The following is a 27224-nucleotide window of genomic DNA, read 5'->3' on the forward strand; positions in this document are numbered from 1 at the left end:
AAGCATACTCTGATGCTAAAAGATTAAGCTCAAAAGCCATTTTCACAAGGCTGGGGGCAGTGTAATCACTTTTTCAGGCTTCTTGCGAGGAAGCTGTAGTACAGCCCAAAGATTGCATTCCAGTATCCAATAAGTGTGGCACGTGCAGAACTCTCATATCTTGACTCTGTCAAGACAAGTAAACACTTGCATGCCGTTTTGTAAATATTTTTTTTAAATCTAATGTGTGTTTTAGTTTCCAGCCATAGACCAAGGTCACTGAACCAAGGGCAGGGACAGGTGCGTTCCCTTCACCCAACACACACATACACTTCTTTGAATAAACACTAGACATTCTGCATTTATGCATTTACGGAAATCCTTCATTTGATTTAGTTAAACAAGGCTTCAGGAATGCTGGTGTATGCTTTTACAACATTGGGTTACAGCATGCAATCCACGTACAGGTATGGGATCAGTTATCTAGAAGGCTCTGAATTACAGGAGTTAAATTTCCCATAGACTTTTTTTTTTTTTTATATCACGTTCTCTACCTGTACATGCTTACATACATGGAGCATCCCCAAGTAAGTATTAAGGGGACGTGCCTTTTTTTAAGAGATTAAATATGATGTTAGAATGTATTTATATGTGTTGAAGAAAAATGCTGTTTCTGTATATTTCTATGAATGCATTTTAAAGATACAGCCATACACTATAGGAAATGGTTTCTTGATTATTAGGGTTGGTGTTATAATGTATAACACCATAAAATGTAATGTAATATAATGTATCTTACTGTAGATTACTTTTTCCAGACAGTATTGCACAATCTCATTAGTGTATTCATTTTTGTTTCTATATATGTGGTAGTAGGAGAGACATTATAATGTTATTGCCTTTAAATATTATGTTGTACATGTATAGATCAAAAAGTCTTGGGATCTGGGGTTTTTAAGATAAAACATCTTTCTATAATATGAATTACCATGCCTAAAGTCTGCTAAACATCAATTAAACGTTAGATAAACCCAATAGTTTTCTAATAGTATTTTTATTAAATAAACCCAATAGTTTTTCCACCAATATGGATTTATGTAGCCTAGTTACCTTTAACTACAAGGTACTGTTTGAATATTACAGACAGAGAAATTTGTCTTTAAAAATGATTTGCTTAAAATACTCTGAAGGGGTGGTCATCCTGTAATTCAGAACTTTCTGAATACTAGTTTTCCAGATAAGGGAACCATACTATTTTGTCAAGAACAGTATTAAATATTACAAAATATGTTGATTCAGAATTTCATGGTGTCAACAAATCCCAAAAAATTTGGGACAAGTAGCAATAAAAGTAAATTTGAGCATAACGAAGAGCTGGAAGACCAAATAACACTAATTAGGTCAATTGGCAACATGATTGGGTATAAAAAGAGCTTCTCAGAGTGGCAGTGTCTCTCAGAAGCCAAGCTGGGTAGAGGATCACCAATTCCCACAATGTTGCGCAGAAAGATAGTGGAGCAGTATCAGAAAGGTGTTACCCAGCGAAAAATTGCAAAGATTTTGCATCTATCATCATCAACTGTGCATAACATCATCCGAAGATTCAGAGAATCTGGAACAATCTCTGTGCGTAAGGGTCAAGGCCGTAAAACCATACTGGATGCCCGTGATCTCCGGGCCCTTAAACAACACTGCACCACAAACAGGAATGCTACTGTAAAGGAAATCACAGAATGGGCTCAGGAATACTTCCAGAAACCATTGTCAGTGAACACAATCCACCGTACAATCCACCATTGCTCAGAAGCCTGCATCTCTGATGGTATGGGGTTGCATGAGTGCGTGTGGCATGGGCAGCTTGCATGCCAGGAAAGGCAGCATCAATGCAGAAAAATATATTCAGGTTCTAGAACAACATATGCTCCCATCCAGACGTCATCTCTTTCAGGGAAGACCCTGCATTTTTCAACAAGATAATGCCAGACCACATTCTGCATCAATCACAACATTATGGCTGCGCAGGAGAAGGATCCGGGTACTGAAATGGCCAGTCTGCAGTCCAGATCTTACACCTATAGAGAACATTTGGTGCATCATAAAGAGGAAGGTGCGACAAAGAAGGCCCAAGACGATTGAACAGTTAGAGGTCTGTATTAGACAAGAATGGCAGAGCATTCCTATTCCTAAACTTGAGAAACTGGTCTCCTCGGTCCCCAGACGTCTGTTGAGTGTTGTAAGAAGAAGGGGAGATGCCACACAGTGGTGAAAATGGCCTTGTCCCAACTTTTTTGGGATTTGTTGACACCATGAAATTCTGAATCAACATATTTTTCCCTTAAAATGGTACATTTTCTCAGTTTAAACTTTTGTTCCGTGATTTATGTTCTATTCTGAATAAAATATTAGAAGTTGGCACCTCCACATCATTGCATTCAGTTTTTATTCACAATTTGTTTAGTGTCCCAACTTTTTTGGAATCCGGTTTGTACAAAGAAATCTTTCTCATAAAAAAATTGTATAGTACAGGTATGGGATCCCTTATCCGGAAACCCATTATCCAGAAAGCTCCGAATTAAGGAAAGCCTGACTCCATTTTAATCAAATAATTCAGATTTTCTTTTTCTTTGTAGTTCGCTGGTGTCTGTGGGTGTGTGTACTAGTCCTTAACATTTTACAGTTTTTTTTTGTTTTAACTTCATAGGCATAGTTTTGAATGGTAACTTATCCTGTGGTTTGTAAATTTCTGAACGTGAAGACCCAGTGCCAAATGTTTGACTCTGCAGATTTCAGCATGGATCTAGCAAATGTTTTCGTTAAGTTACTTCTCAGTTGTTTACAAATAGAGTTGCCACCTCATCCAGTTAAATTTATACATATGTGAAAGTTAAACACTTTAATTAGCACAGTTACATGCGGCTGTCTGCACCCATTTATTTATTTATTTTTTTATAGAGTCTAACCTGGTAACCTTAAAAGAAAAGTTATAGGGTATAAACATGGAACAGCATGCAGGGAAGCGTGCCTTGTTGAGTTAAGGAAAGACGTAGATAGAAGTCAAAAACTGCACTTATAATGAAGCCATTTGACACTGCCTACAAGCTACATTTGAAGGTGATTTTTTTTTTTCATGCCCTTCAAAGCGATGCCAACATTTTTTTTTTCTTTACTATTTTAAGATCACAGTAGACTGCTAAGGTGGTCACAGGGCACCACCTTCTGTTTGTTTTCACTTTTTGCATCCCTCTAGGCATCACAAAGCATGTATGTGTCTGACTGGTAAAGGGACAAGCGTTACCTCAACAGTAAAGCTGAAAAGATAAATTCAGTAAGGAAATTTTAAATTTAAATGGCAGGCCCCTTGTCTACTCTGAGGGTAATAATATAGCTGCTACAGGGGTGGAATTTAAATATATGCAATAATGCACTGTTATCCTGCACTGACGGGAACCATGTTTCGTGATAGAATGTTATATTGAAGTGCATGATCTTTGGTGATCTTTGTAACTGCGTAGATTTGTGTTGGCCAGGTACTCAGATTTGTCTAGATCAGGGGTCCCCAACCTTACATTTTGACTGAGCCACAGTCAAATGTAAAAAGACTTGGAGAGCAACACAAGCGTCATAAAAGTTCATGGAGGTGCCAACTACTTTGGGGGCACTGAGAGCAACATCCAAGGGGTTGGTGAGCAACATGTTGCCCCCGAGCCACTGGTTGGGGATCTCTGATCTAGATCAAAGCCCTTCACAAAATAAAGGCTCTGCCTCTGTGAATCCATATTTGATGTTTGCTGTTTTCTTAACATAATTTCTTTGACTTTACTCTTTAGTGTTATGTGTTTCCCTACCCTAACAGATTAGGTGAAGGTATTAAGAGGGTGGTGTTTTAATAATGAGGTAACTGATGGGGTTTTAGGAGGAAAATACCTCTACGTTCCGCTCTCTTTCATTATTTGATTAGGTGGATCTGGTTATTTATGTATGACATCATTAATAGAGTTTATTTCCCATAAATTTACTTGATAAATGTGATGGGGTTAATTGAAGTTTATATGTCAAGGAAATTAAAGGACAAGGCAACGCAAAATATAATTTTTTGCCTAATAAAAGAAACCAGCAGCAGACTGACAGACCTGCCTTGCTTGGAGAAGCAAGACCTTTGCAACATTGTTTAAAATGTATCAACCAGGAGTTCAGCAAATGCTGCTTTCAATAGCAATTACATTTACAAATAACATGTAAAGCACTACAAATTGTTAATTATTTCATATTGGAAAGTTGCTTAGAATTATGTTTTCTTTCATTATGCAAAAAATTATTTTTGGGGTTGACATGCCCTTTAAAGTCAAAGGTGCACACCAAACAATGTAGAAAACCGCTGCCTGGTGCAATATATATAATATAATATTCGCTCATTTGTTAACCTTGCCAAACGTGCCGATCTTAATGTGTATGGCCACATTTAGATGCTGTGGCAGCCTGAATAAACAAGATTGTGTTTACAGAAATCACTAATGGCTCTAAAGTTTTATATTGTAGCACGCAATTGAGAAATTCTCAGAATTTCGGATTAATGGCACATTCAGGCAATAAACGCCTAAAAAAGAGTGGTGTAACATAAAAAAAATGCAGAGGAATTGTGAATACATGCCGTTAGTCCACGTTCATATCCTTTCTAGACATTTTATATCTGTTTTAGGGATCTGAATCCAGTAGTGATGTAAGCAATGTATTTTAGGTTTTAGGACCATTGAGATAGTTAACATCTTGGCCATTTTACATGATATTGTTTTGTTATAAAGAAGCCAATTGATTACACTTTTTATGTAAATACTAAAGTTATTATCACAGTTTGAAAACTGTTATAGTAACTTTAAGGGATTTTCTTTAATGACATTGTTTTTTTTTAACAGTACAGTCTTAATGATGGTCTCAAGCAGTTGTTCTCCAATCTGCACAGACCACTCCTAGACGAGTAACAGAATTTGCAGCCTTTTGGGAGTAGGCCCAATCAATTGATGATTCTTTGGGACATGATCTTGCTGCTCCCCTATGCAAGCTAGAAGGAAATTCTTTTTTAGCCTGTCTAGCTTAAAGGAAAAGTAACACTAAAATTTTTTAAGTAAAATCTATTCTACCCTGCTCCAATAATTGCCCTATCCTGCAAACCATTTAGTATTTTGAATGCTTTATTAGAAAATACCTGCTAAAACTTGGCTTCCGGTCATTTGAAATAAGATGATAGGGCGAAGGAAGGAGCAGCATCCACTATGCGACGATCGATTGATCGAGCCTAGCCTGACTCCTTCCTATACAGAAGGAACAACTCACAAATGGAGGTTGCAAGGGATTGTTAGTAGTCTGTGAGTCCATAATGAGTTCAAGTCAAGTTGATTGTGAAGGTCAAGAGCACTAGCAGTTTACCTGCTCTGGTTGTTGAAGCAAAACAGGCAGAAAAACTATTTTGTGCAATATGTGGCATTCGTTGCCATTCTTTTCTCAAACAGAGCGAATTTTATTTTGTGCAGAAAGTGCCACAATTTTAAATAGAAATCCTTTATTTGCTTTTAGAGAAACTAAGTGCTCAAAGAATGCTTCAAATAATTATCCTGTATGCCCAAAGGATTTGGAAACATTTTGATTCATTTTTTACTCAAGTCTAAAGGTCATTGCCAACTGTTCAAAAGGCTCGGAATGATTGTCTTATCCACACAACACTAATCTGGCCAAAATAGATTAATAATGCTTGTGATCTTGATAACATGCAGATTTCAGGGAACAGGTGCTTGGAGGCTTAAAACCGAAAATAAAAATGCATTTAAAAATAATGCAGCTAGGATTAGAGAGAACATTCTAAATCCTTTAAATCTGCATTATTCACATCTAACAACAGAAGCACAGGGTAGTTTCAGGCATTGTTCAATAGAGATTAAGATTTGCAATCACTCTGAATGCAATAGATCCAAATACATGAGCAGGATTTATTTCTGCAGTGGAATCTGTCATGTACCTTAGCATCAACTAGCCGTACAATCAACTTTTTTATGACACTGTCATTTTAGAAATACCTTAAGCTACAAATTTTCTGACCTTGATTTCTTCTTTTAGACATTAAGCATTTTCCTGTATATATTTTAGTTCTTTTTTTTTTTTTTTAAACATTGGTATTCTGCAATCTCCCTGAATGTATAATATATGTTATCCTCCTCAGTAATTTATTTAAATGAAACCCACCCAGGTTTCCTCCAACTATTATGAGGGCAAAACATAGGGGTCCTTACTCTTCATACATACCGTATTTTCCGGCGTATAATACGACTGGGTGTATAAGACTACCCCCAACTTTTGCAGTTAAAATATCCTCAATCTCCCCCCCCCGCAGCGTCCTAAAGCTCGTCCTCCCCAACATCATCCAGCTCCTCTAGCGTCCTCCCCAACATCATCCAGCTCCCCCTAGCGTCCTCCCCAACATCATCCAGCTCCCCCTAGCGTCCTCCCCAACATCATCCAGCTCCCCCTAGCGTCCTCCCCAACATGCTCGAGCTCCCCCGACATGCTCCCCCACATATTTTTGCTCCTCCCAACATCTTCCCCCACATAATTCATCATCTCCCCCCAACATCCTCCCCCACATACTTCAGCTCCCCCACATCCTCCCCCACATACTTCAGCTCCCCCACATCCTCCCCCACATACTTCAGCTCCCCCACATACTTCAGCTCCCCCCAACACTTAAGCTCCCCACATCCTCCCCCACATACTTCAGCTCCCCCAAGTGTCCTCCACCACCCCTGCTGCGTCCGGCTGTTTCCTCCGGCTTTAAACGTAATGGCTTCATCCACCACGCTTCCCGATCGCCTGCTGCTTCCACCGGCTGCTTAGGTTGCGCCCCGTGCACGCTGACGTGACGCGTATGCACAGGGCGCAACCAATAAAATTAACCGCTGACCCCTTTAAAGCGTTACAGGCTCATTGGTGGTCAGCGGTTACTTTTATTGGTTGCGCCCTGTGCATACGCGTCACGTCAGCGCGCACGGGGCGCAACCTAAGCAGCCGGAGGAAGCAGCAGGCGAGCAGGAGGGGTGGTGGATAAAGCCGTTCCCTTTAAAGCCGGATGAATCAGGCGAGCGGGAGGGGTGGTGGAGGACGCTGGGGGGCCCTGCAAGCAAGTACCCGGCGTATAAGACGACCCCCGACTTTAACCCAGATTTGTCTGGGTTAAAAAGTCGTCTTATACGCCGGAAAATACGGTATGTGTTTAATTGCATTTCTCTATTTTAATTTATTCAGGTGCATCAAATGCATAAAACTAAGGGATGCACCGAATCCACTACTTTTGGATTCGGCCGAACCCCGAATATTCCTTAAAGATTCGGCCGAATACCAAACCAAATCTGAATCCTAATTTGCATATGCAAATTAGGACACAGAAGGGAGAAACAGAACTATGCATGACAAAAAAATGTTAGTCTTACATGTTTGACAAAAAGTCATGTGATCTTAAGGGTTCGAATTCTGTTCGGCCAGGAGCACGGATTTGGCCTAATCCTGCTGAAAAAGGCTGAACCTTGGCCAAATCCCGAACCAAACTCTGGATTAGGTGCATCCCTAATAAAACTGCTGTGTTTTTCAAAGCACAATTAAAATCAACTGCAAAACTGCAAATATAAATGCTCTTGTGCGCACTTGATCCTGCTTGTCAGAGGCTGGAAATATCAAAACATTCCATATAAAATGCTTTTTTCTCCAAAATATTTATCAAGCTTTATCTGATTTAATTGCCTTGTACTGGATGTTTTTAAATGACTTAAAATCTTGTGTATAATAATGACTTAATCACTCCTGTACACTGCACAGATCTCAAATTGACTAGATACTGAATGGTAGCTTTCAAATGCATTTTCCACTTTCTTATTTTAGTTCTGATGGAATATAGAATATGTACTCAAGACCCCTCAGCCTTGTGGAAATATTCCCAAGAAAACATTTCATTACTTTAGGCTTATTTGCAGCATTGTGGTTGTAGTCTTCATTGGCCTCCCTGTTTAATATACTAATAATTTGTCTTCTGCGTTACTGGCTCTTTTGAAATCCAAACCCAAGCAGACACAATTGAAATAAAGCCAATTTTAGAATCAGACAGGCTGTTGAGCCTCTAAGTGGATGCTGTAATGTCTTCTGGCAGGAAGGTTTTTCTCCCTTTTTTCCACCTTAACGTTTAAATAAGAGATTATTCTGTCCTATCCTAGTGACCTTATGCATGGTTCCTATTTTCTCAGTAGACTCTTGATTGTCTGTTCTCCCTTCCTGAAATATTGACTGGGAATACAGAGAACATAAATCTGCCGTTCAATTTACATTTGGTGGGTCAGCCGTGAATATGTGAAGCTTGTGCAGCTTTGGGGCTGTGACACAGCTTTGTGAGTGACTAGGAATTGAAAACTACATCTGTGTGTTCATCTTGGCTTGATTGATTCTGATCAGTGTTGATTTACGTGCTGGCTCTTCAGAAATCAGACAGTTCCTGTCTGCACCACACAGGCACTCAACTCACTCTGTTTATTTCTTGTTTTTCCTTTTATGTGTTTGGGCTCTGACCTTTGAATGCTCACAGGAGCATTGCAAAATTGCTTAAAAGGTTTGAGGGCTCTGGCACACGGGGGAGATTAGTCGCCCGCGATAAAACTCCCTGTTCGCGGGCGACTAATCTCCCCGAGTTGCCTACCCCTGCCATCCCACCGGCGAACATGTAAGTCGCCGGCGGGATGGCAGACGCGGCGGCGCGATTTCGCGCAAATCGTCTAAAAAGACTCGCGAGTCTTTTTCGGCGATTCCCTGAAATTGCCCCGCCGCGTCTGCCATCCCGCCGGTGGGATGGCAGGGGTAGGCAACTCGGGGAGATTAGTCGCCCGCGAACAGGGAGTTTTATCGCGGGCGACTAATCTCCCCCGTGTGCCAGAGCCCTGAGGGTATAGTTTTGTGACACTGGTCAGCTAAATTATTATTATTACTGCTTGGATCACCTATATAATGATCAAAATAATAATAGTAGTAGTAGTAGTTATTTATTTTATATATATATATATATATATATATATATATATATATATATATATATATATATATATATATATATATATATATAATATATTATATATATATCAGTCCTGATGGTGTCTGCACTCCAAGGCTTTAGTATTCTGTGGGGTGCACAGCCCAAAATCTGAGTATTTAGCATGAAATAATCCATGGCCGGCACACCCTTAAAATTCAAAAAAATTTTTTATTGAAAACTCATTGTTTAAAAACCAACGTTTCGGTCCTCATTAGGACCTTTATCAAGGGTGTGCCGGCCAGGCGCCAAAGTTGTTGCTAGGCAACCCAAACATACAGTGAAAGTATAAAGTGAAAGCACATAAAGCATAAAGAAAAGTAAATAAATGTAAATCAATAAAGGAAAAGGCCAAAAAGTGAAAAACACCACAAGAACCTAAAGAACAAAAAGAAATTCCTTTGTATATGTGTGTGTATGTATATATATATGTATATATATATTATACTTTTTTTTAAAAATTGTTTGTGTATTATCATTGCCTACATACATTTATTGCTTCTGCTGGGTAGTTGTAGAAATTGCAAGTGTTTATATTAGAATAAAGAAGTGTTTTAAGATGGAAAGTTCCTACTGATACCTTTATCAGACTATTTTTTGTTTTCTTTTAAGAACTAAATCCAAACCAAATCATGTTATAAAAATCAGATCCAAATCCTGGATTCAGTAAATTTGTAAAATGAAATTTGATGACCAAACCAAATAACCCCCTGTTTGTTAATTCAAGACAAGAGAAAAGATTTTATTATCTGTGAACAAAAATTGATTATATTCAGTTGTTCAGTGTTAAGATTCGTTTCTTCATTTTAGCTGAACAGTTCCTGATTTTAATCCCAGATTTGGTATATCCATAATAAGGGCTACTTCAGCTTTTCTATTTATAAAAGCTGTTGATGATCAGCTGTGTTTCCTGTGTCAACAAATAACATGTTTTATAAAAACGATTGAAATGGCCCTTGTTGTAATATTATTAGCAAAAATAAAATCTGACTGCAGTTTCTTACAATGTATGTTCTTTCTTTTCCTCAGTTCAATTTTGTTGGACGTATTCTGGGACCCAGAGGACTCACAGCTAAACAACTAGAAGCAGAAACAGGGTGTAAAATTATGGTCCGAGGCAAGGGCTCCATGAGGGACAAAAAGAAGGTATGTATTACATGTCAATGAGCAACATCTGCATGAAATGTCTTTTAAAGGATTTTATGTTATTTAGGGCTTTGTTTTGTTTTTTCTATAATAGGCCCAATATGTAGATGACTTGGGTGCTTAAAGGAGCAATTTACTCCCTTGTATGACTGTATGACCTGGTTTGACTGAAAAGGGCTTCTTAGACATATTAACTTATTAATATTGCTTTATTAATTAGCTCAATGTCCATTTAACTCTATCCCTGGGAATTGCTTAGCAGGGAAATAAAAATAAACTGACATAGTAGAGGCTGCCTCAGTTAATAGAACCACCAAGCCAGTGTCACATACAACATTTTTTGTCAGCATAAATATGTCAGCAAAGAAAATACTGATCTGCAACCTTCTGACCTGTCTTCAGTATGCACTGACAGGCACAGCATCCCCCCAGCAGTTCAAATGTGGATTACATCACAAAAACGTGATTTAAGTTATATCTGCCCTGGGTGCACTGACAGGTGGATGCCATGCCTGTCCGTGCATATTGAAGTCAGAGTACAAGGCTGCAGATCTGTGTCTTCTAAAAAAAAAAAAAATATTACCAGGAATATGGCTAATATAACATGAACAGTTTTGTGCACTTGTAAATGGTGCATGTTTATTTTAAGTGGCAGGGTAACTTGAAATTAAAGTGACACAAACCACACGAGTTTGCCATCCCAAGTCTGCCCCTTATCCTTTACTAGTTAAGACAAAGCAGTGTAGCACAGCGAGGCATCATCTTTCACAAGTAATTCTTATATGGACTTAGCTTCCTTTTATGTAAGGCTTTTGTTTTTCTTTAAGCCAAGCCAAGTCAAGCACTTTCCTCACAAAACAACATTGGCTACACTGTGCTAATAAAACAACTGCTTCCATAGAGCATGATGTTTTACTGAGCCTTGTGTGTCTGATTTGTGGCAATAAATGAACGCTTTTGTAAATCTGACACACGGCTCAGCAAAGACCTTCCATTATGATTTAATAGCACAGAGCAACCAGTGTTTGTACATTTGTTGTAATGCTTGGTCTTCAGGAAGTCACCCCAAAAGCTGGCTGAGGTTGGGTAGGGGCTCCTGCCAGCAGTTCTGTGTTGTGTTCCCTTTTAACTGCAGTTACCAGCAGAGAAATGGTTAAAGGGTTCTTTCACACAAATACTCTTTTTGTACAATATAAGAAAATACATTTCTAATGCGATTACTACTGGAAGCATTATCTGACTGTGTATATAATTAGTGAACTTCTGGTTCTGGCTCCTGAAACAGTATTGCAAAAGCCAGATAATTAACAGACTTTGAGAACTCGCTTGCAATTTAGTAAAATGCTTTTAATTTTGAAATTTGAATATGTAACTTTTTTTTTTTTTTTTTTTATAAATTAAACAATTGGTTTGCCTCAAATAAGAATTCATTATAACAGATTCCTTACCTCTGCCATGTAACTGGCCGAATAAAAGGATGAAAAAAACCCTAAGTTCTTTTGTTTGGTCTGACAGCCCTAGTTATTTTTGTCTGACAGGAAGAGAACAGGAGCTCTGGTTTATCTTACTTCATGTGCCATTGCACTGTGCATCAACTAACATGGTGCATTGGCTGATTAAATTTTAAGTTTTGATAGATCTACTGCTATATGACAGAATTACAGAATGGTTTTTAGGCACTGACATCTGAGCTGATTTCATGTCCAGGCCGTCTAGCATATGGCCCAACCTGTTCTATGCATGTATGGCCAGCTTTTCCTGCCATCATTGGGAGGTGTTTGCCTTAATCCAGTAACCCAAGCATTTTAATCAGGTTTCTAATTAAGCTATTATTACTACACTAGATTAGTAAAATGTAAGTGTTGGTTACTAAGGGTACGGGAACATGAAGCATTTGGTCTGCTGAAAGAAGCAGATCCACTTATGCAGCTCCGCGTACCCTGTACTAAAAAGTACAGCTTCCGCCTGAGTCCTGGTACACTGAGCAGAGATGGACCCAAAAAAATGCTTCCAGCCTCACGTTAAAGATGATATTTCATACGATTCCAGCCTCACGTTAAAGACAATATTTCTGACCACTAGGTTTAACTATGTATATTATAACTAGAAAAAGCTGGAAAAAGAGTTATTTTGTAAGTTTTGCTCTGAAACAATACAGGTAAACTCCACAGTTACATACTGTCTTTTTATGGGTAGACTGTTCTATAAATAATTAATGGGATCACTTCTTAGATGTGAGATCTATGCAGTTCTGGGTTGGCAGATGACCAAACACACTCTGCAGATACTTATTCGCCCTCCACAAGAGTCCTGACCTAACTTGCTCCTGAGTGTATGGGAATAAAAGTTGGGGGTGATGACAATGACACAAGGTTGCTGCGATTTGCTATGGGGAGTATGAGTACAGCTTAGGCCACATATTATAATAATCTTGTCTGCCTTGATACCTGGTTTTCTTATAGACTTGCTTATATACGGTTTTGTTGCTGCATTGTATTTTGATTAGTGAGAACTCATTTATATGTACATGTTTCCTTGCCTACATTATATATTGGTGCATTGGGGTGTTTGTTCAAAAACACATTTTACTTCCTTTTTTGTTACAGTTCTCATTTGGTAAATGTTTAAGTGTTTTATGTGTCAACAACACAAGCCTAACTAGTCATTATTACTGTTTCAACATGCTTCATTCAGGCTGTTACCAATATACTGGAGTGCAGTATATTGGCACTGAACAAGGTAAGTAAAGATTCTCTATTTATAAACTGATTATTGTCTTAAATGTATTTTGTTAGTGTTAGCCCATAGTTTTAATTTTTTAGTTTGAAGGCCTAAAATACAATCATTATTATACATAATGCATTTCAAAAAATCTGCGGAATCCGCAGTATGTCCTCTCACCAAATTTTTTGTGTATGTCTTTTCAGCATGAGTGCAGTTAATGTGCTGAAAATACTTTTTGCCTGTTTTAATAGAAAAGGAATATTTATTTATTGAGCTAACCAGGGACATTAAAGCTTCTCCATGTGTAGTCCTTGCAAGCTAGATAATTTAGATACCAGTGCACAGATAAACAATCCAAAAGGTTTGAGAACCTTTTCTTGTTGCTAAATTATGCCTCTTTGAACCTAAAATAAATATGCTCTGCTTTTTCTCTCTTTTAGAAAAATACATCTTAGTATATCAAAAGCATAACCCAACACATTTCGGCCTCTAAGGCCGTTGTCAAGGGCACATTTTTACAAATAATAAAACAGGACCTGTTCGTGGATAACAACTCCTTTTGCTGCAGCTTATGCTAGAAGATTGCTGTGCAATTACCTGAGTGGCTGCAGGGTTATTGTACTTCATAGTAACAGGTTTATTTGGTTAAGTTTCCCCTAGTTATTCAGCAGGATTGTAAAATGAAAATTCAGTGTTTATTAATGCATCCATTCTTGAAATATTATCTGTGCCCCTTTGGCTTTTTGCAGTCAATTTTCACTTCCCCACAAGTTCGTCATCAACAGGATCAGGGGCAATCCAAAACTGCAGCTATTTAAAAACATGGCAGCTATCAGTATTACAGTCCTCCTGAATATCAAAAGAGTAGGGGAGTATAGTGTAGGAGTATAGTGTGTGATAGAATCCCTGCTGTCTCAGTTAACTGCTTTGTCATCTTTGTCCCCTAACACAGGCCACAGCAAAAGCATTTCTCTACTTACACATATAAAAAACAGCTGTAGTGGAAATGCACAGGAATAGGTGAAGTAAGCAAATTTGTGATACGTGTGATAGGCACCTACCACCATCCTCAGTTTGAAATTATAACTTTAGATACTACTTGTGTTCCCATGCCAGGCTGCACCATGTGAATATGAAAGCTTTTGAAAGTAGCACTATAATCTGTGTTTTACAGCTGTCTAATGCTCGGTAGTGAGAAAAGATAAGAGGGAAAGATGCAAAAAAAAATAAATAGTAGATCAATACCAAAACTTTACTTCCTGATCAACTCACCCACTTATATAATTAATATGTACCATTCAAAGTTCAAAAACTTATTTTATTATTTCAAATTCAGAGATTAAATTTCGCCTAGTTACAGCGTACTCAATAGTACCATTGGGTGTGTGCTTCCTGCAGGATTCATTAGCAAGTCTCAGTGCTGACACTGATTTTGAGCCTGCAGGCTGCCGGCAGTCAAAGGGGGCATTGCACACCTCTTTCAGTGACATTATCATGGTGTTGTCACAACCTAAATTTGGTTTTGGCTGCTTTATACTTTATATGCTTGATATGAAATTTTAAGTTAAATATAGTAAACATGTGCATTACAAGAAGGAGCAATGGCAATCTGTTAGTATTTCATGGCATGCCTTTGTGCAGAAGCTTCTATGCTTGAGTCTATATGCTAGAAAGCTAGTGCTTTATAAATAGCTGTATAAAGGAGAGAACTGTAGCTAGTATATGTGTTTTGAAAGGCAAATGGCAGTCAGTGGGTGGAGAGTGCTGAAGTAATGTGAGCTGATAAAGTATTCTTGAAGTGATGAAACAGAAAGCTATTTAGCTACAAGCTGCTTGGCAAAATTGTGTGATTTGTTTTTTTGTTTAACCTTAGGCCTAGAAAAACAGACGCTAAGTGTCTGAAGTCACTGATGGTTTTCATAACCCCCTAGTAAACAAAAAAATTGAGGACTTGGCATGCAGTTCAGCTGTTTGCTTTACATCCGAATCTCTTTCTGGCTTCCCTTAATTTCTTAGATTTTAATACCCCACAAAGTAATTTTGTTTTTCCTGACATTTAAATGTCAGCTATGGGGAGGGCCAGTCAATCCATTGTTTTTGTGTTGTTTGCAACAGGGTAAAAATTTACATTTTATGTGTCGTTTGAAAATCATGTGAATAACATTTTTCCGACTGGTAACCCAAGGTTATGTTTCAAAATTGTGTTTTTAAAGAGACCTTTTTAATGTAGCAGCAAAAATCCAGTTTTGTTAATCTTAGAAATACATTGTACTCCAAACAATACCGGTTCACCTAGTTTGTGGAATAACCTGAAAATCTACGTTTCCACTTTAATTTCTGCACTATGGCAAGTTGGATACTTTGGGGCACTTTGTTCCCAAAGCACTGGTAATTGCTGGTGTGAAAAATGTTAACTGAATGGTTTATTATCATAGTCCAGGATGATGTCTCCCAGGTTCTCAGCAGCTTGCCTGTGCTTCTGCAAATGCTGGTGTTTAGTGAGGGGAACTGAACCAAATGTTTTTGCTGCTTACTAGCTTTGCTCACTTCTTAAACTGAATTCTGCATTATGCACATGATACTGTGTAAGGTGTGGTCATGGGCTTGTAAACAGCCAGGAATATTAGATCAGATCTGACGACTTGATCCTCATTTTTAGTAGCACCGATTTGCTGGTGGGGCACAATCAAAGTTAATGCTCTAACTGGCCAAAGGCTGGAACATCTTTGTGGAAAAGCAGCTGTTTTGAGATTTAGCAAGGGGCTGCAAAACAATACAGAGCAGCAGCAAATTTGGTAATGAGGCTTACTGCGCACATTTTCACTTGGTGGTTTTGGGTCCTCCTGCCTTTTTGTCACAGTGGAAAACCATGCCTGTTTTTGGTGAGCTGTTAATCTAATGGGGCAGTCTTCCAGGAATGATTTAAGATATGGCCACTGTCCATTTTCTTTAAGATTCAAAGCCGGCAGACTAAATTTAGAGAAAGTTTAGGAAAATGCAATGGATGCTGCACTAACAGTATTTTGTGTTTTATCTGGATTATGTGTGCCTCTTTAACATAAAACATCAACCCAACTAGTGGGCAGTGTTTTAGTCCAACAATTTAGTCCAGCAAGGGGAATAAATATGCTGTGTGGCTAAATATTAGACATATTTTTGTGGACTGCAGTTTTTCAGGAAAAGCTTTAATTTTGAAAGTGTTGTGTAAGCAGGGTTAATGGGTCAACAACCTTGAAGAAAAACAGTACCTTTTTATACACCTCCTGTATTTTGCATGCCACAGGTGCATTTTGCTAAAGCATAATACTTTCATATAAAGGAATCACTGCACTGTGATTTTTATTTTCCTTTATTTGTATAAAGGAAATGTTGGTCTGGTTTCTCAATGGTTAACATTACTTGGAAGCACCTTCTGGCTGATCTTTGCACTTACCAGGCATCTTAATGGCAGTAAAACATCTATTAACTGTGGGAATACAGCCAGATGTTCATAAAATATTCTTTTCTGTTATATTTACTGTAGCATGTAGATTGCATGTGCAGTTCTCTTAATAATTTATTTCGCCTAGAATAATGCATGCATCCCGCTGTGTAGTTCCATGGGGACTGGCAGTTCTTGGTTGTTGCTCTCTGGTTCTGCTGGCTTTACAAATTTGTGAAGCAGCCTAATTTTGTGGCAACACAAAGCAACAATTCTTATCCTACGGTGTATAAAAGATTTACTTCTTAGTTAGCTTATGAAGTAAAGTTCCCCAGCATTTCATAGGTTTTATATTTTCAGTGTTTTTTTTTTTTTTTTTTTTTTTTTAGAAACTCAAATGAGAATGTACTTAAAACTGCAACTAATTTGCTTTGAGTTTGTGTTGCAATTTATGTTTATGTGTGCTTATGTTTATATCTTTATTTTGGTAATCTTCATTTGATCTAATTGGTACAGAGAAGCTATTAAAATGTAACTTATTTTCTATTAGTTAAATTAAACTTTTTTTTTTAAATAGATTGACTTCTAAGGGCTCTGGCACACGGGAGACTAGTTGCCTGCGACAAATCTCCCTTGTCGCGGGCGACTAATCTCCCCGAAATGCCATCCCACCGGCGATTTACAGAGCCCTAAAAGGCTTTCCCAGGGGCCAACAATCGTATTATAAGGCAGGTCTACATGAACCAGATGAAGACCAAATTAGTGCGCCACTATGGTCCTTACCTGGCAGGTTTTTCAAACCTGACTTATATCTGTTTTTTAGCCACAAATGTCGGGAAGGTCCCCCTTCCTCCATGAGCAAATAAGTTGGTACAGTGTTCTGGAGGGACCAAGTCAGCAGCTTTTATTAACCTTTGAATGGACAGCTTTAGGATGAAGTCACACTGAGCTGCTAGCAGCTACTCACACCTACAAAAATAGACAATGCTGATTATTTACTGATAATTGTCTCTACATGTTTTTTTTAGAAGAGGCAGTTCTTAGTAATGTCTAAGGCAGGTTATTTTGTGGCATTTAGTAGCTGTTACTAAGTAGATCCATATGTCTTCACCCGTAGGCAATGATTTGTCAGCTGTGGGGCTATATTTGTAAGTCTTTCCACCGGTGATTCCCTTTGTTGCCAGTAGAAAAAGGCATTAAGGGCAGTGGCAGATGTGGAGATTAGTCACCCCGCGTTTCCTCTCAAGGCAATTTCGGGCGACTTCGGCAAATTGTAGCGAAGTGTATGCCATTCCACCAGCGAGGGGACTAATCTCCCCGTCTGCCACTGCCCTTAGAAGAGATTTGTCGCCTCCGTTAACAGAGATCTGTCGTGAACAACTAACCTCTGCGTGGGACATCAGCCTAAATGTCCATCCTTTGTTAAGTTTATTTTTGGGGGAATACAGATGCTGCATTCTTGTGTTTAGCCTTCTGAAACCGAATTCCTGTTATTCTGTGCTTGCTATATCCATAAAAAAATTAGACAAAGAGAGTACTGTGCTTCTGACCTGCTTGCAGAAGCTGTGTCATAGGTACACATTACTGTTCTACTGTATAAACCTTTCCATTTGCTCAGTAAAAGTTATTTACACAATGTTTTCAGGGCTCCTTAACATTAAAATGAGCATGTCAGAATGCTATATATTTTCTATCTGTGTCAGACTTTATCTGTGCCATTGTCTCCTACTGTCCTCTTTTGTATCATGCAGGAAGACTGTAGTCAGCAGCTTTGGTGAAATGTAAAGATTTCAGAAAAATAGAAGTAGTAATGTTGTGTAACAATGTGTGCAGATGCCTGGATGAGGAAGTGAAAATGCTGATGGCTTAAATTGTTTTAAAAATTGCAATGGCAGCTTTTTGCAGCTGTTCCATGCTTTCAGATGTGACGTAGATGTAAGGGAAAAGATTCTCTCATTTAGGAATGGAAAGGAGGGCTGTGTATTAATAGAGTAATGGATGTGCACACTGCAAATGAAAAATAGGAATTGTTTTCTGCAAGCCATAATGTGTATCTGTTTAGTAAAGGTATGGGATATGTTATCTAGAATGCTTGGAACTTCTGGTTTTCTGTTTAAAAAGGTTATTTTCCATAATTTGGATCTCTATACCTTTATTAAAAAAAAAAAGTTATATATATATATATATATATGGTACATAGAAATGTTTTACCACTAATATGCAATTATGCATCTTAGTTATAGTTAGGTATGATGTACGATTTTATTACAGAAAAAAAAGGACTTTTTTCCCCCCAAATTATTTGCTTAACATGGAAATGCCTTCCCTTAATTCTAAGTGTCCTGGCTATTTATTTAACAGATAAGGGATATCATACCTGTACTGAATTCCCAGGTTTTATTTACTGGTATTTTATGCTCCTGTCTAAGATTTAGTTATATAATATAGTTATGTATTGTAAATCACTGGTTCCATGGCAGCATGCCACATTTAATTTGATTTACTTTAACTTTTTCCAGTAACACTAATGCATAGATTATTATGCAAAATCTTCTTTGTGTGTATTTGCTTTTCCCCAAAATTGCACGTTTATGCAAAGTCTTGACTCCATCCTGATGTAGAAGTCTGCTCTTCCCGTTGAGCATTTCAGAATATCCTACAGACTGTCTGTGACTAATTGTACCGTTGTATTTGCAATAGTGGGCATTTATTTTAGAAAGTAAATTAGTATATTGTACTACATGTTGCCTTCCTGCCATTACCAAGCAATTACTTTTATTCTTAAAATTAAATTCCTTCATCTTATCCAGTACAAGATCTTTTATAAAAATTATAGCCCTCAAACTTATTAAAACTAATTTAAGTTTTGACGGTATTCTAAATTTGGAAGTAACTTTTAAAATAGCTTACAATAGTTGTTGCATGATTGACTGCTTTATTGTACCTCCTCAATATGTTGTTGGAAAATTGGAACTTTATGAGCTCAGCATGCATTTTTATTATCACATTCTTAAGAATAAAAAAAAATATTTGTAGTTTTGTGCTGCAAGGAAATGAATATGAGTTGCTCTGTGTGGGAACTCTCCCAGTTTGGAGTTTATCATTTTTATAGCTTCCTCAAGCTTTTACCATTGTGGAAAAGAAACCGCTGATAGGAATAAAATCTACTCTGTTCCAGGGGTGATTTACAAACACTTGGCAAATTTGCACTTGGGTAGAAACCCATAGCAACCAATGATAAGCATTTTTTCTTCTTCAACATAGCCCCATAGTCCCAAAAATCACTTCACAATGCAACAAGGTAAGGGAGGGGTTAAACTACATTATGAGCTCAGATTAAAAATGGGGTGTGTTTTACCTTGAATCTCCTTCAGAAAGTATATTTGTTAATGATCAAGAGGAAGGTAAATAGTTGAAGCATGGAAGTCAAACTAGGGCTGCACTGGGACTGTACTAGTAATGGTATAAGGATGCTGGTCAATTAAAGTGCCACAGAAACTCTTTGCATTGACTTGATTAAATAGAAAGGTGAATCTGAACATTTTTCTGCAGCCCACAGAGCTACATCATCGGCAAATCACCCAATTTGTTTTCTTATATGTGAATTGGTATGGTACAGCCAATCGCCATTTACAAAATAGCAGTTCTTTAATCAGCTCACACCCTTAACAGAATATAGTCCTGATTGTAGGCATTTGGGACTGTGATGCATTTTTATTTTATAATCCAGTGAGCATGACTAATTGCTATGCAATCAGAAACACAAAGTGTAGCTGCTTAGAGCTATGGAATGAGTGGCAATCATCTAAACAAAAAGGAAAATGCTCACATATAAGCATACTTGAATATTGGCATTATTTTCTCTTTTCTGTTTAATTATAGGTGGCTGGCTGAGCACTGAATTTATGAATGTGACCCTGAAACATCAGCCAGGCTTTGTTGTTGTTGAGCACTGGCATTGAAAGAACTTATAGCTGCATTGTGTCTCATTGATAATGGTTAGAGCCAGAATAGCTGTTAATTAGCTACTTGTTTGATGTGAAAAGTAGTGGATCCTTATTTCTGTTCCCACTGGCTACATGATTCTGCTGAAACTTTGTGTTGAAAGATGATAGTCTTTTTTTTTTAACACTTTGTAAACATTGCAGCCCTGTGAAAATAATTGCTACAGATATGTTACGCGCCTTATTTCAAATGTAGGGAACTTTTTGAGTAAACACCTTGTGTGGTCCTCCAGCAGATTTTTATGCACTTAGCACTTTCAAGGGTTCTGTAGATTTCTTTGTATGAGATCATTATTTTTGTACTATTTGTATTAGATAATTAGCCCACTAAATAGAAGCCACTGGACAGCACCGTGCTTTGATGAACACCTTTTTTTTTTTTATACTTATTCATAAAGTGAAAAAATGATTTATCTAATGATTGTAAAGCTTGCTTTTTTTTTTGCATACAGAACAAAATTGTGATTTTAAGCACTGTTGCAATATACATTTATTTCAGTGCGATCCAACAAATTTGTCAAATTATTGTTAGGTTAGTGGCCAACGAATGATTGTGCAACTAGTGATTTTTCATCCAATGTCTGTCAGAAAATCGATCAGCAAGCTTGAAAATTTTTGTTGTTAACAATGAAATTAGCCTATTGTTTGCTGGACCAAGCAGATATCGCTTGAAATGGCCTTTTTATTGATGGGCAAATCAAACTCTTGGGATTCGCTTGGTCCTACGATAAGGAAAAGATCTTTTAAAAATCTTAGCATGTATGGTCAGCTTAAAGGAGAAGGAAAGTCATTTTAGCATTTTACTGCCAATAGATTTGCCACATTAGTGCCACCTAGAACAATATATTTATTCTGCAGAAAGCATTGCCATACCTGAGTAAAGAGCCCTAGAAGCTTTCTCTGTTTGTTTAAGACAGCAGCTGATATTTTAAATAGCTTCCTGTTTGCAGTCTAGCCATTATAGCTCAGATCACACATTCCTACGGGAGGGGGGAGGGAGATCTTAACATTCTTATGGGAGGGGAAAGCAAGAAAGAGGAGAGAACTGCACAGAGTCTGGCCACAGGAATTTTTCTGATAGAGAAAGTCAGACACTCGAACAACATGTTTACAATAAAGGAGACAAGAAATCCTGTGTTTCTATTGGTAGAGGACTCAGCGTTTCTGTGAGTGCTTATGGCTGTATTTACATAGACCTTTCTGATAAGGCTTACTTAGTTTTTACCTTTCCTTCTCCTTTAAGGCTGATGCCAGACGTGGCGTAGGGCTGATATTTCCGGCAAGCGGAAAAACGCTTGGCGAAAATACAGCCCTACGCCTCCTACATGTGCCCGTACCCGAATGAATGAGATACGCTCGGGTGCAGGCACATGTAGCCGATATACGCATGAAAACGAGAGATAATGCAAAGTCTCGCGTTTTCATGCGTATATCGGCTACATGTGCCTGCACCAGAGCGTATCTCATTTATTCGGGTGCAGGCACAAGTAGCAGGCGTAGGGCTGTATTTCCGCCAAGCATTTTTCCGCTTGCCGAAAATATCAGCCCTACGCCATGTCTGGCATCAGCCTAAGAGTCAGAGGAAGGGAAGAAGGTAGAGATAAACAAATACTGTTTTCCTTTGCGATTACATTAATATAACTTCAAAACCACTGAAAATGTTTAGTAGTAAATGTATATTGTTTAGCAGTATTTATTTCATTATGCACAATAAGAGTTATTATATGGAGGATCTCTTTAAGTCTTCAAACTGATAGAGAAATGTATCCGGTACACTGCAGGCATGACTTTACATGAACTAATATGTGAGTGTACATGTCCCTGTGCTAGCGGTTTCTTCTGCTTAATGTTAAATTTCTGCTATTGCAAATAAATTGCGATTTTTCATATTGCTATTAATCACAAGCTCAGGGTTGCTGTATTTCAGCAAGTTTTGATTTAGTACAATGGTTAATTTTTGAAGGCCCCTCCTGTCTGAGCAAATAAGTTAAAAGCAGTCTCCAAATGCGTCTTCTTGTAGAACTCTAACTAACAAAGCCAAAGTACACTTCGTAATTGATGCAGCCTTATGACGTGATATACCCTTCAGGATTAAAATAGTTTATTGGATTCCTATCTATAATAAATATACCCAATAATGTTTGTAATATAGAAGCACAGCTTGAAAAATTATGCAACATAAAAAAATATTCCTGTGCACAAGTTTTTTTTTTTCCCTGTTAACATCACCTTCCTCACATTAACATCACTCTTACTCTTTAAAAACTGCACATTTTAGGACAGTCAAAATATATATGGGAAGCTGTAAAAAAAATGTACTTAGCGTTGAGTTGTGGTTTGCTTCCCTTTCCTTGTACAGTATTCATGGGCAGTGATTTTATTCCTGTTTCTCAAGAGTAGTATCAGACGGGAAATCAATAACATGAGGAGTAAGGAAAGGTTATATATTTGTTCGATTACCAAAAAAGCCTGATCTCTGTGTAAAGGGGCAGTCTGGATCAGAGAACCATGTAGAACCATGCAGAATGGGGACTAGCATATGAGTTTCTGCTTAACAACAAGTCTAGAAGTGCCATGCAAAAAATGCCTGCAAAAATCTAGATTTACAATGGTATGGATTGCTGCATGTAACAAACTTTGCATGTGGTGATCCAGCTTAGAAGTCATTTTCTGGTGATTATGCCAGACCACCTCTTAGAATGTTTTACATTCAGCAAGGCAGAGGTATTATCAGGGGATGTATTGTAATGATGTGCAGATTTCCCATAACCCTAAGCAGGTGTAGGCATGTAATATAGAAATGGAGGATGATTCAGAATGTTTTGTTACCCATTCCACCCAGTGAAACTGAAAACCACTCAGGCGTTGAACAATTCCTGTGCTATTGAGAAAAATCTGAGCTTTTTTTCAAGTGTTTTTAGTTGTAAAATGTTGTTTTCATATTGGACTTATAGTTATTTTTTTTTTTTTTTTTTTTTTTTTTGTTTTATAATTGCTCAGTGCAAAGGGATCATATTGGTAGAAAGTCTTAAGTGGTCAGTTTAATGGATTTGTGGGACATGTGCAAATCTGTTTCATAATCTGATTTGAATAAAATTCCAATGTATGTTGGTCTTCTAAAACATTTTCATTGGGAAACATTGATTAATTTTCGTATGAGCAAGATAACAGGGCATGTTTATTAAACAAATAAGTGATGCAAAATGCCCGGACTTTGCTTTTGCTTACAAGAGTTAGCTTTAAATGTCACTGCTTATGTAAAAAGTGAAGAGCAAAGGATGAATGTCTACACAGAGCAGGAATGGACGTAAATGGATTTTGGACAGTCACTTTCTGTACAGCGCAAACTATAATTGCTTGCATTCAGAGCTGTACACAAACGTGCTTAATTTTTTTTTTCTTGGACATATCCTGCACAACTTCCTTTTTGTGAACTTTTGCCATTAGAAGCACAGTAGGAACAGAAGTCTTTGCTAATTTCCCTGGCTATAAATGCACAATTAAAGCTGTGTATCAGCAGGGGTTAGGACAATCAGTGTGTTCTGACGCTTAGTGTTACAGAATTGCTGCTGTTGTTCAAACAGATAATTAGTGTATCGTTCGAAACCTTTTTTTCTGCACAGGGCAATGGTTATAATGCTAATTAAGAAAAAAATCAGATTTTGTCAGTTTTTATGGCTCAGCTGCTTGTTTTTGATTTTGTTCAGAAGATTCAAATCCATTACGCCCCTTAAAACTGTGCTGCAATTTTTGTTGGTGTTATTTGAGCACTCTTATGTTTTTTAAACTGTATACACAACATGTGAAAACAATATGTAATATATTTTGAAAAATGTCCATATACTTTTTTTGAAATAGTATGTTCATTTTTTTCCTTCCAGTCACCAGATTCTATTCTAAAGCACGCCAGATACCTAGGTATGGTTGGTGTTTGGTGGATCATGATCATACTGCTGACCATCTGGACATTTATTCCCCATTGGCTGGAAGTCTTTTTAGATCATAGTTGATCTGTCTAGACTGAAAATTTCACCTGCCTGCATATTTTTGACAGTCCTTGAAAGCAATTATAGCTGTGGTAAAAGGTTACCTTGTGTGAGGTGTTTTCCCATACGAATAATGAACAGCAAATCAGAGATGTAAACTGATTTTAAGCAAGCTACACTAAAAAGACATCTATAATAACTATGTCTTTGCATGCTGTTTATAATTTTGCCATAGAAGTATTTGTCCGATGCTATACATTATCTACATCCATCATCTGCCTGATCCCCCGTGTTCCTCTATGAGGGGGTTGCCATATTTGTGCTGCAGTTGTTGGCAAACCAGTCAGGTTTAGGAATTTCGAGTAGCACTTACAGAAGCAAACCGATCAGCAAAAAATGATTAACACAACCTATAGGTAACTTTTTTTCGTAGATTCATATTTTTAAAAGGTTTTTCTTGTCCGTATCACTTTTAAGAATACATTCACCACCATTTTGAGCATGACTTTACCTGCAATGTTCTATGCATTTATCTCTTCAAAGAGCATCAATTAATTTATCCCCTATACTTTTGACCTGCTATGTTCAAGTTAAAGATCTAATGATTATCTACATCCATTTACATCAGTCATCAGTGAATGTGGGGGTGCAAAATAAAGCTTTGAAATATAAAAAGCCATCAAAAGATGCTTTTACTTTGCAGTCTCCTCTATGCAACATCAAAATATATTTTTGGAACATTGAAAGTGCCTTCCAGATTTATTTACAAAAAAAAAAAAGGTCTTTCCACTTTTTTTCATAGCACCAAAACACTATTTGATACCGTTATCCTATATCCCTAAGACCTGGCATTACCCAATATGTCTGGAAAAAATTCAGGTGGCCAAGAAATTCCCGGCATAACTCACCATTTGTGATAAATAATTAGGGATTTGGATTCTGTTGAACCCTTCGTAAAGGATTTGGCCAAATAATGAACCAAATTGAAATCTAAATTAGTATATGCTAATTTAGGCTTGGAGAAAAATTTTCAACTTAAAAATTCACATGATTTTTCGGATACGGTTCAGCCAGGACCATGAATTCGGCTGAATCTGAATCCTGCCCAAAAAAGCCGAATACCGAATCGATTCAATGCATCCCTAAAAATAATGGCTTCATAGTGTAATATTTGTGGTTCCTAAAATCACTACGTTTTTGTTATGTGAAACATATCTTTATAAAAAGGCCTCTAAATATTCTGTCAAATACTATATCTACAAATTACTTTTGGAAGTAAATGATATCATTCTTTATGCTGCTATTTTTGATTTATTTGTACCTTATCAGGTTCCTGGAATGCTTCATTGCTGTGCCAACTGAGCAAAATCAAGCCCAGTTATTTATTTATTTTTTTATTTGAAAAGGCTCTGTTAAGATACGTATACAGTAATATGAGAACACCTGCAAATTGTGTTGGAGGACACATTTTGATACACGTAACACTGACTAAGTTAGTGATTTCCTTTGCAATCTTTTATAGTGAGAAATAAGATTTGACTGTGCAAATATAAGCAGTTGTTTTATTGATCTTGATTATATGTTTTTTTTTATAGGAGGAACAAAACAGAGGCAAGCCTAACTGGGAGCATCTAAATGAAGATCTGCATGTATTGATAACAGTTGAAGATGCACAAAACAGAGCAGAAATTAAGTTAAAAAGAGCAGTGGAAGAGGTTAAGAAGCTGTTGGTCCCAGCAGTAAGTATAAGTAACTTTTTTTTCTACTGGCTTACCAGAAGACCAATTACAGCAAAAGTGCAAATTAAACACCACTGTTTATTTTACTATTATAGATTGGTCAATTTACATAATAATTTTTGGAGAAGCATATGTTGGCATAGTAGCTGTACTGTACCAAATAAATACAAAGATCATTCAGTTCCTGCTACACTACAGAGCAGAATACTGAGGTCAGACTTTATTGATTGACCATTCAGCTACTGTCTGTGTGACAATGTACTTTCCTACAGGCTCATACAAGCTAAAGATACTTTAAAGGAGAAGGAAAGGTAAAAACTAAGTAAGCTTTGACAGAAAGGTCTATGTAAATACAGCCCTAAACACTCATAGAAAAGCTGCAATGAGTCCTCTATCAAAAGAAACACAGGATTTATTTTCTCCTATTTTGTAAACATGTTGTTCAGGTGTCTGGTTTCCTCTCTCAGAAACATCCTTAATTCCTGGGGAGTCTGCAGAACTCTCCCCTCTTCTGCCCCCCCCCCCACAAGAATGCTAAGAACTCCCTCCCCCTCCCTTAGGAATGTGTAATCTGAGCTTTAATGGCTAGAGTTGCAGCAGGAAGTTACTTAAAATGGCAGCTGCTGTCTTAAGCAAATGGAGAAAACCTTCTAGAGCTGTGTACTTAGGTATGATAATGCTTTCTGTAGAATAAATATATTACTCTAGGTGGCACTAATGTGGCAAATCTATTGGCAGTAAAATGTCAAAATGACTTTCCTTCTCCTTTAAAAAAAGCTATGTAAAGATAAGTACAAGATTTCCAGGCGGCCTTAAGTAAACGGTTAAAGTGCTACATTCTTAAAGGCAGCATATTCTGCTTCAGTGGTTACATATCAGCTAGAACAGTGCTGTCCAACTGGCGGCCTGCGGGCCGCATGCGGCCCTCGGCCCCCCTCTGTGTGGCCCCCCCACCTGTCTGGCTGCTTTCATGGCTTACCTTTGTGTAAGCTTTAAATTGTATCAGTACTGAGATTAACTGCCCCCCCCTGCATGGTTCACACCTCAGATTCAGGCTGTAAACCCTCTGTATTGTTTAAAAATGTAATCCCCTGTGTTGTTTACACCTTTTAATCC

At 37.6% G+C, this 27224-nt stretch overlaps 1 protein-coding gene across 10 annotated transcripts in view; it reads left to right on the forward strand.

Moving 5' to 3' along the window:
• Positions 1-27224, forward strand: part of qki (QKI, KH domain containing, RNA binding) — a 97224-nt gene that overhangs the window by 38637 nt on the left and 31363 nt on the right. For 6 of the 10 annotated variants that reach the window (XM_012962562.3, XM_012962558.3, XM_012962560.3 and 3 more), the window contains 2 exon segments: positions 10118-10234; positions 25965-26108. In XM_012962562.3, the coding sequence (XP_012818016.1) occupies positions 10118-10234; positions 25965-26108 (261 nt within the window). 10 annotated transcript variants of the gene reach the window in all.

Source organism: Xenopus tropicalis, chromosome 5 (assembly GCF_000004195.4).
Source record: "Xenopus tropicalis strain Nigerian chromosome 5, UCB_Xtro_10.0, whole genome shotgun sequence".
Lineage (NCBI taxonomy): Eukaryota > Metazoa > Chordata > Amphibia > Anura > Pipidae > Xenopus > Xenopus tropicalis.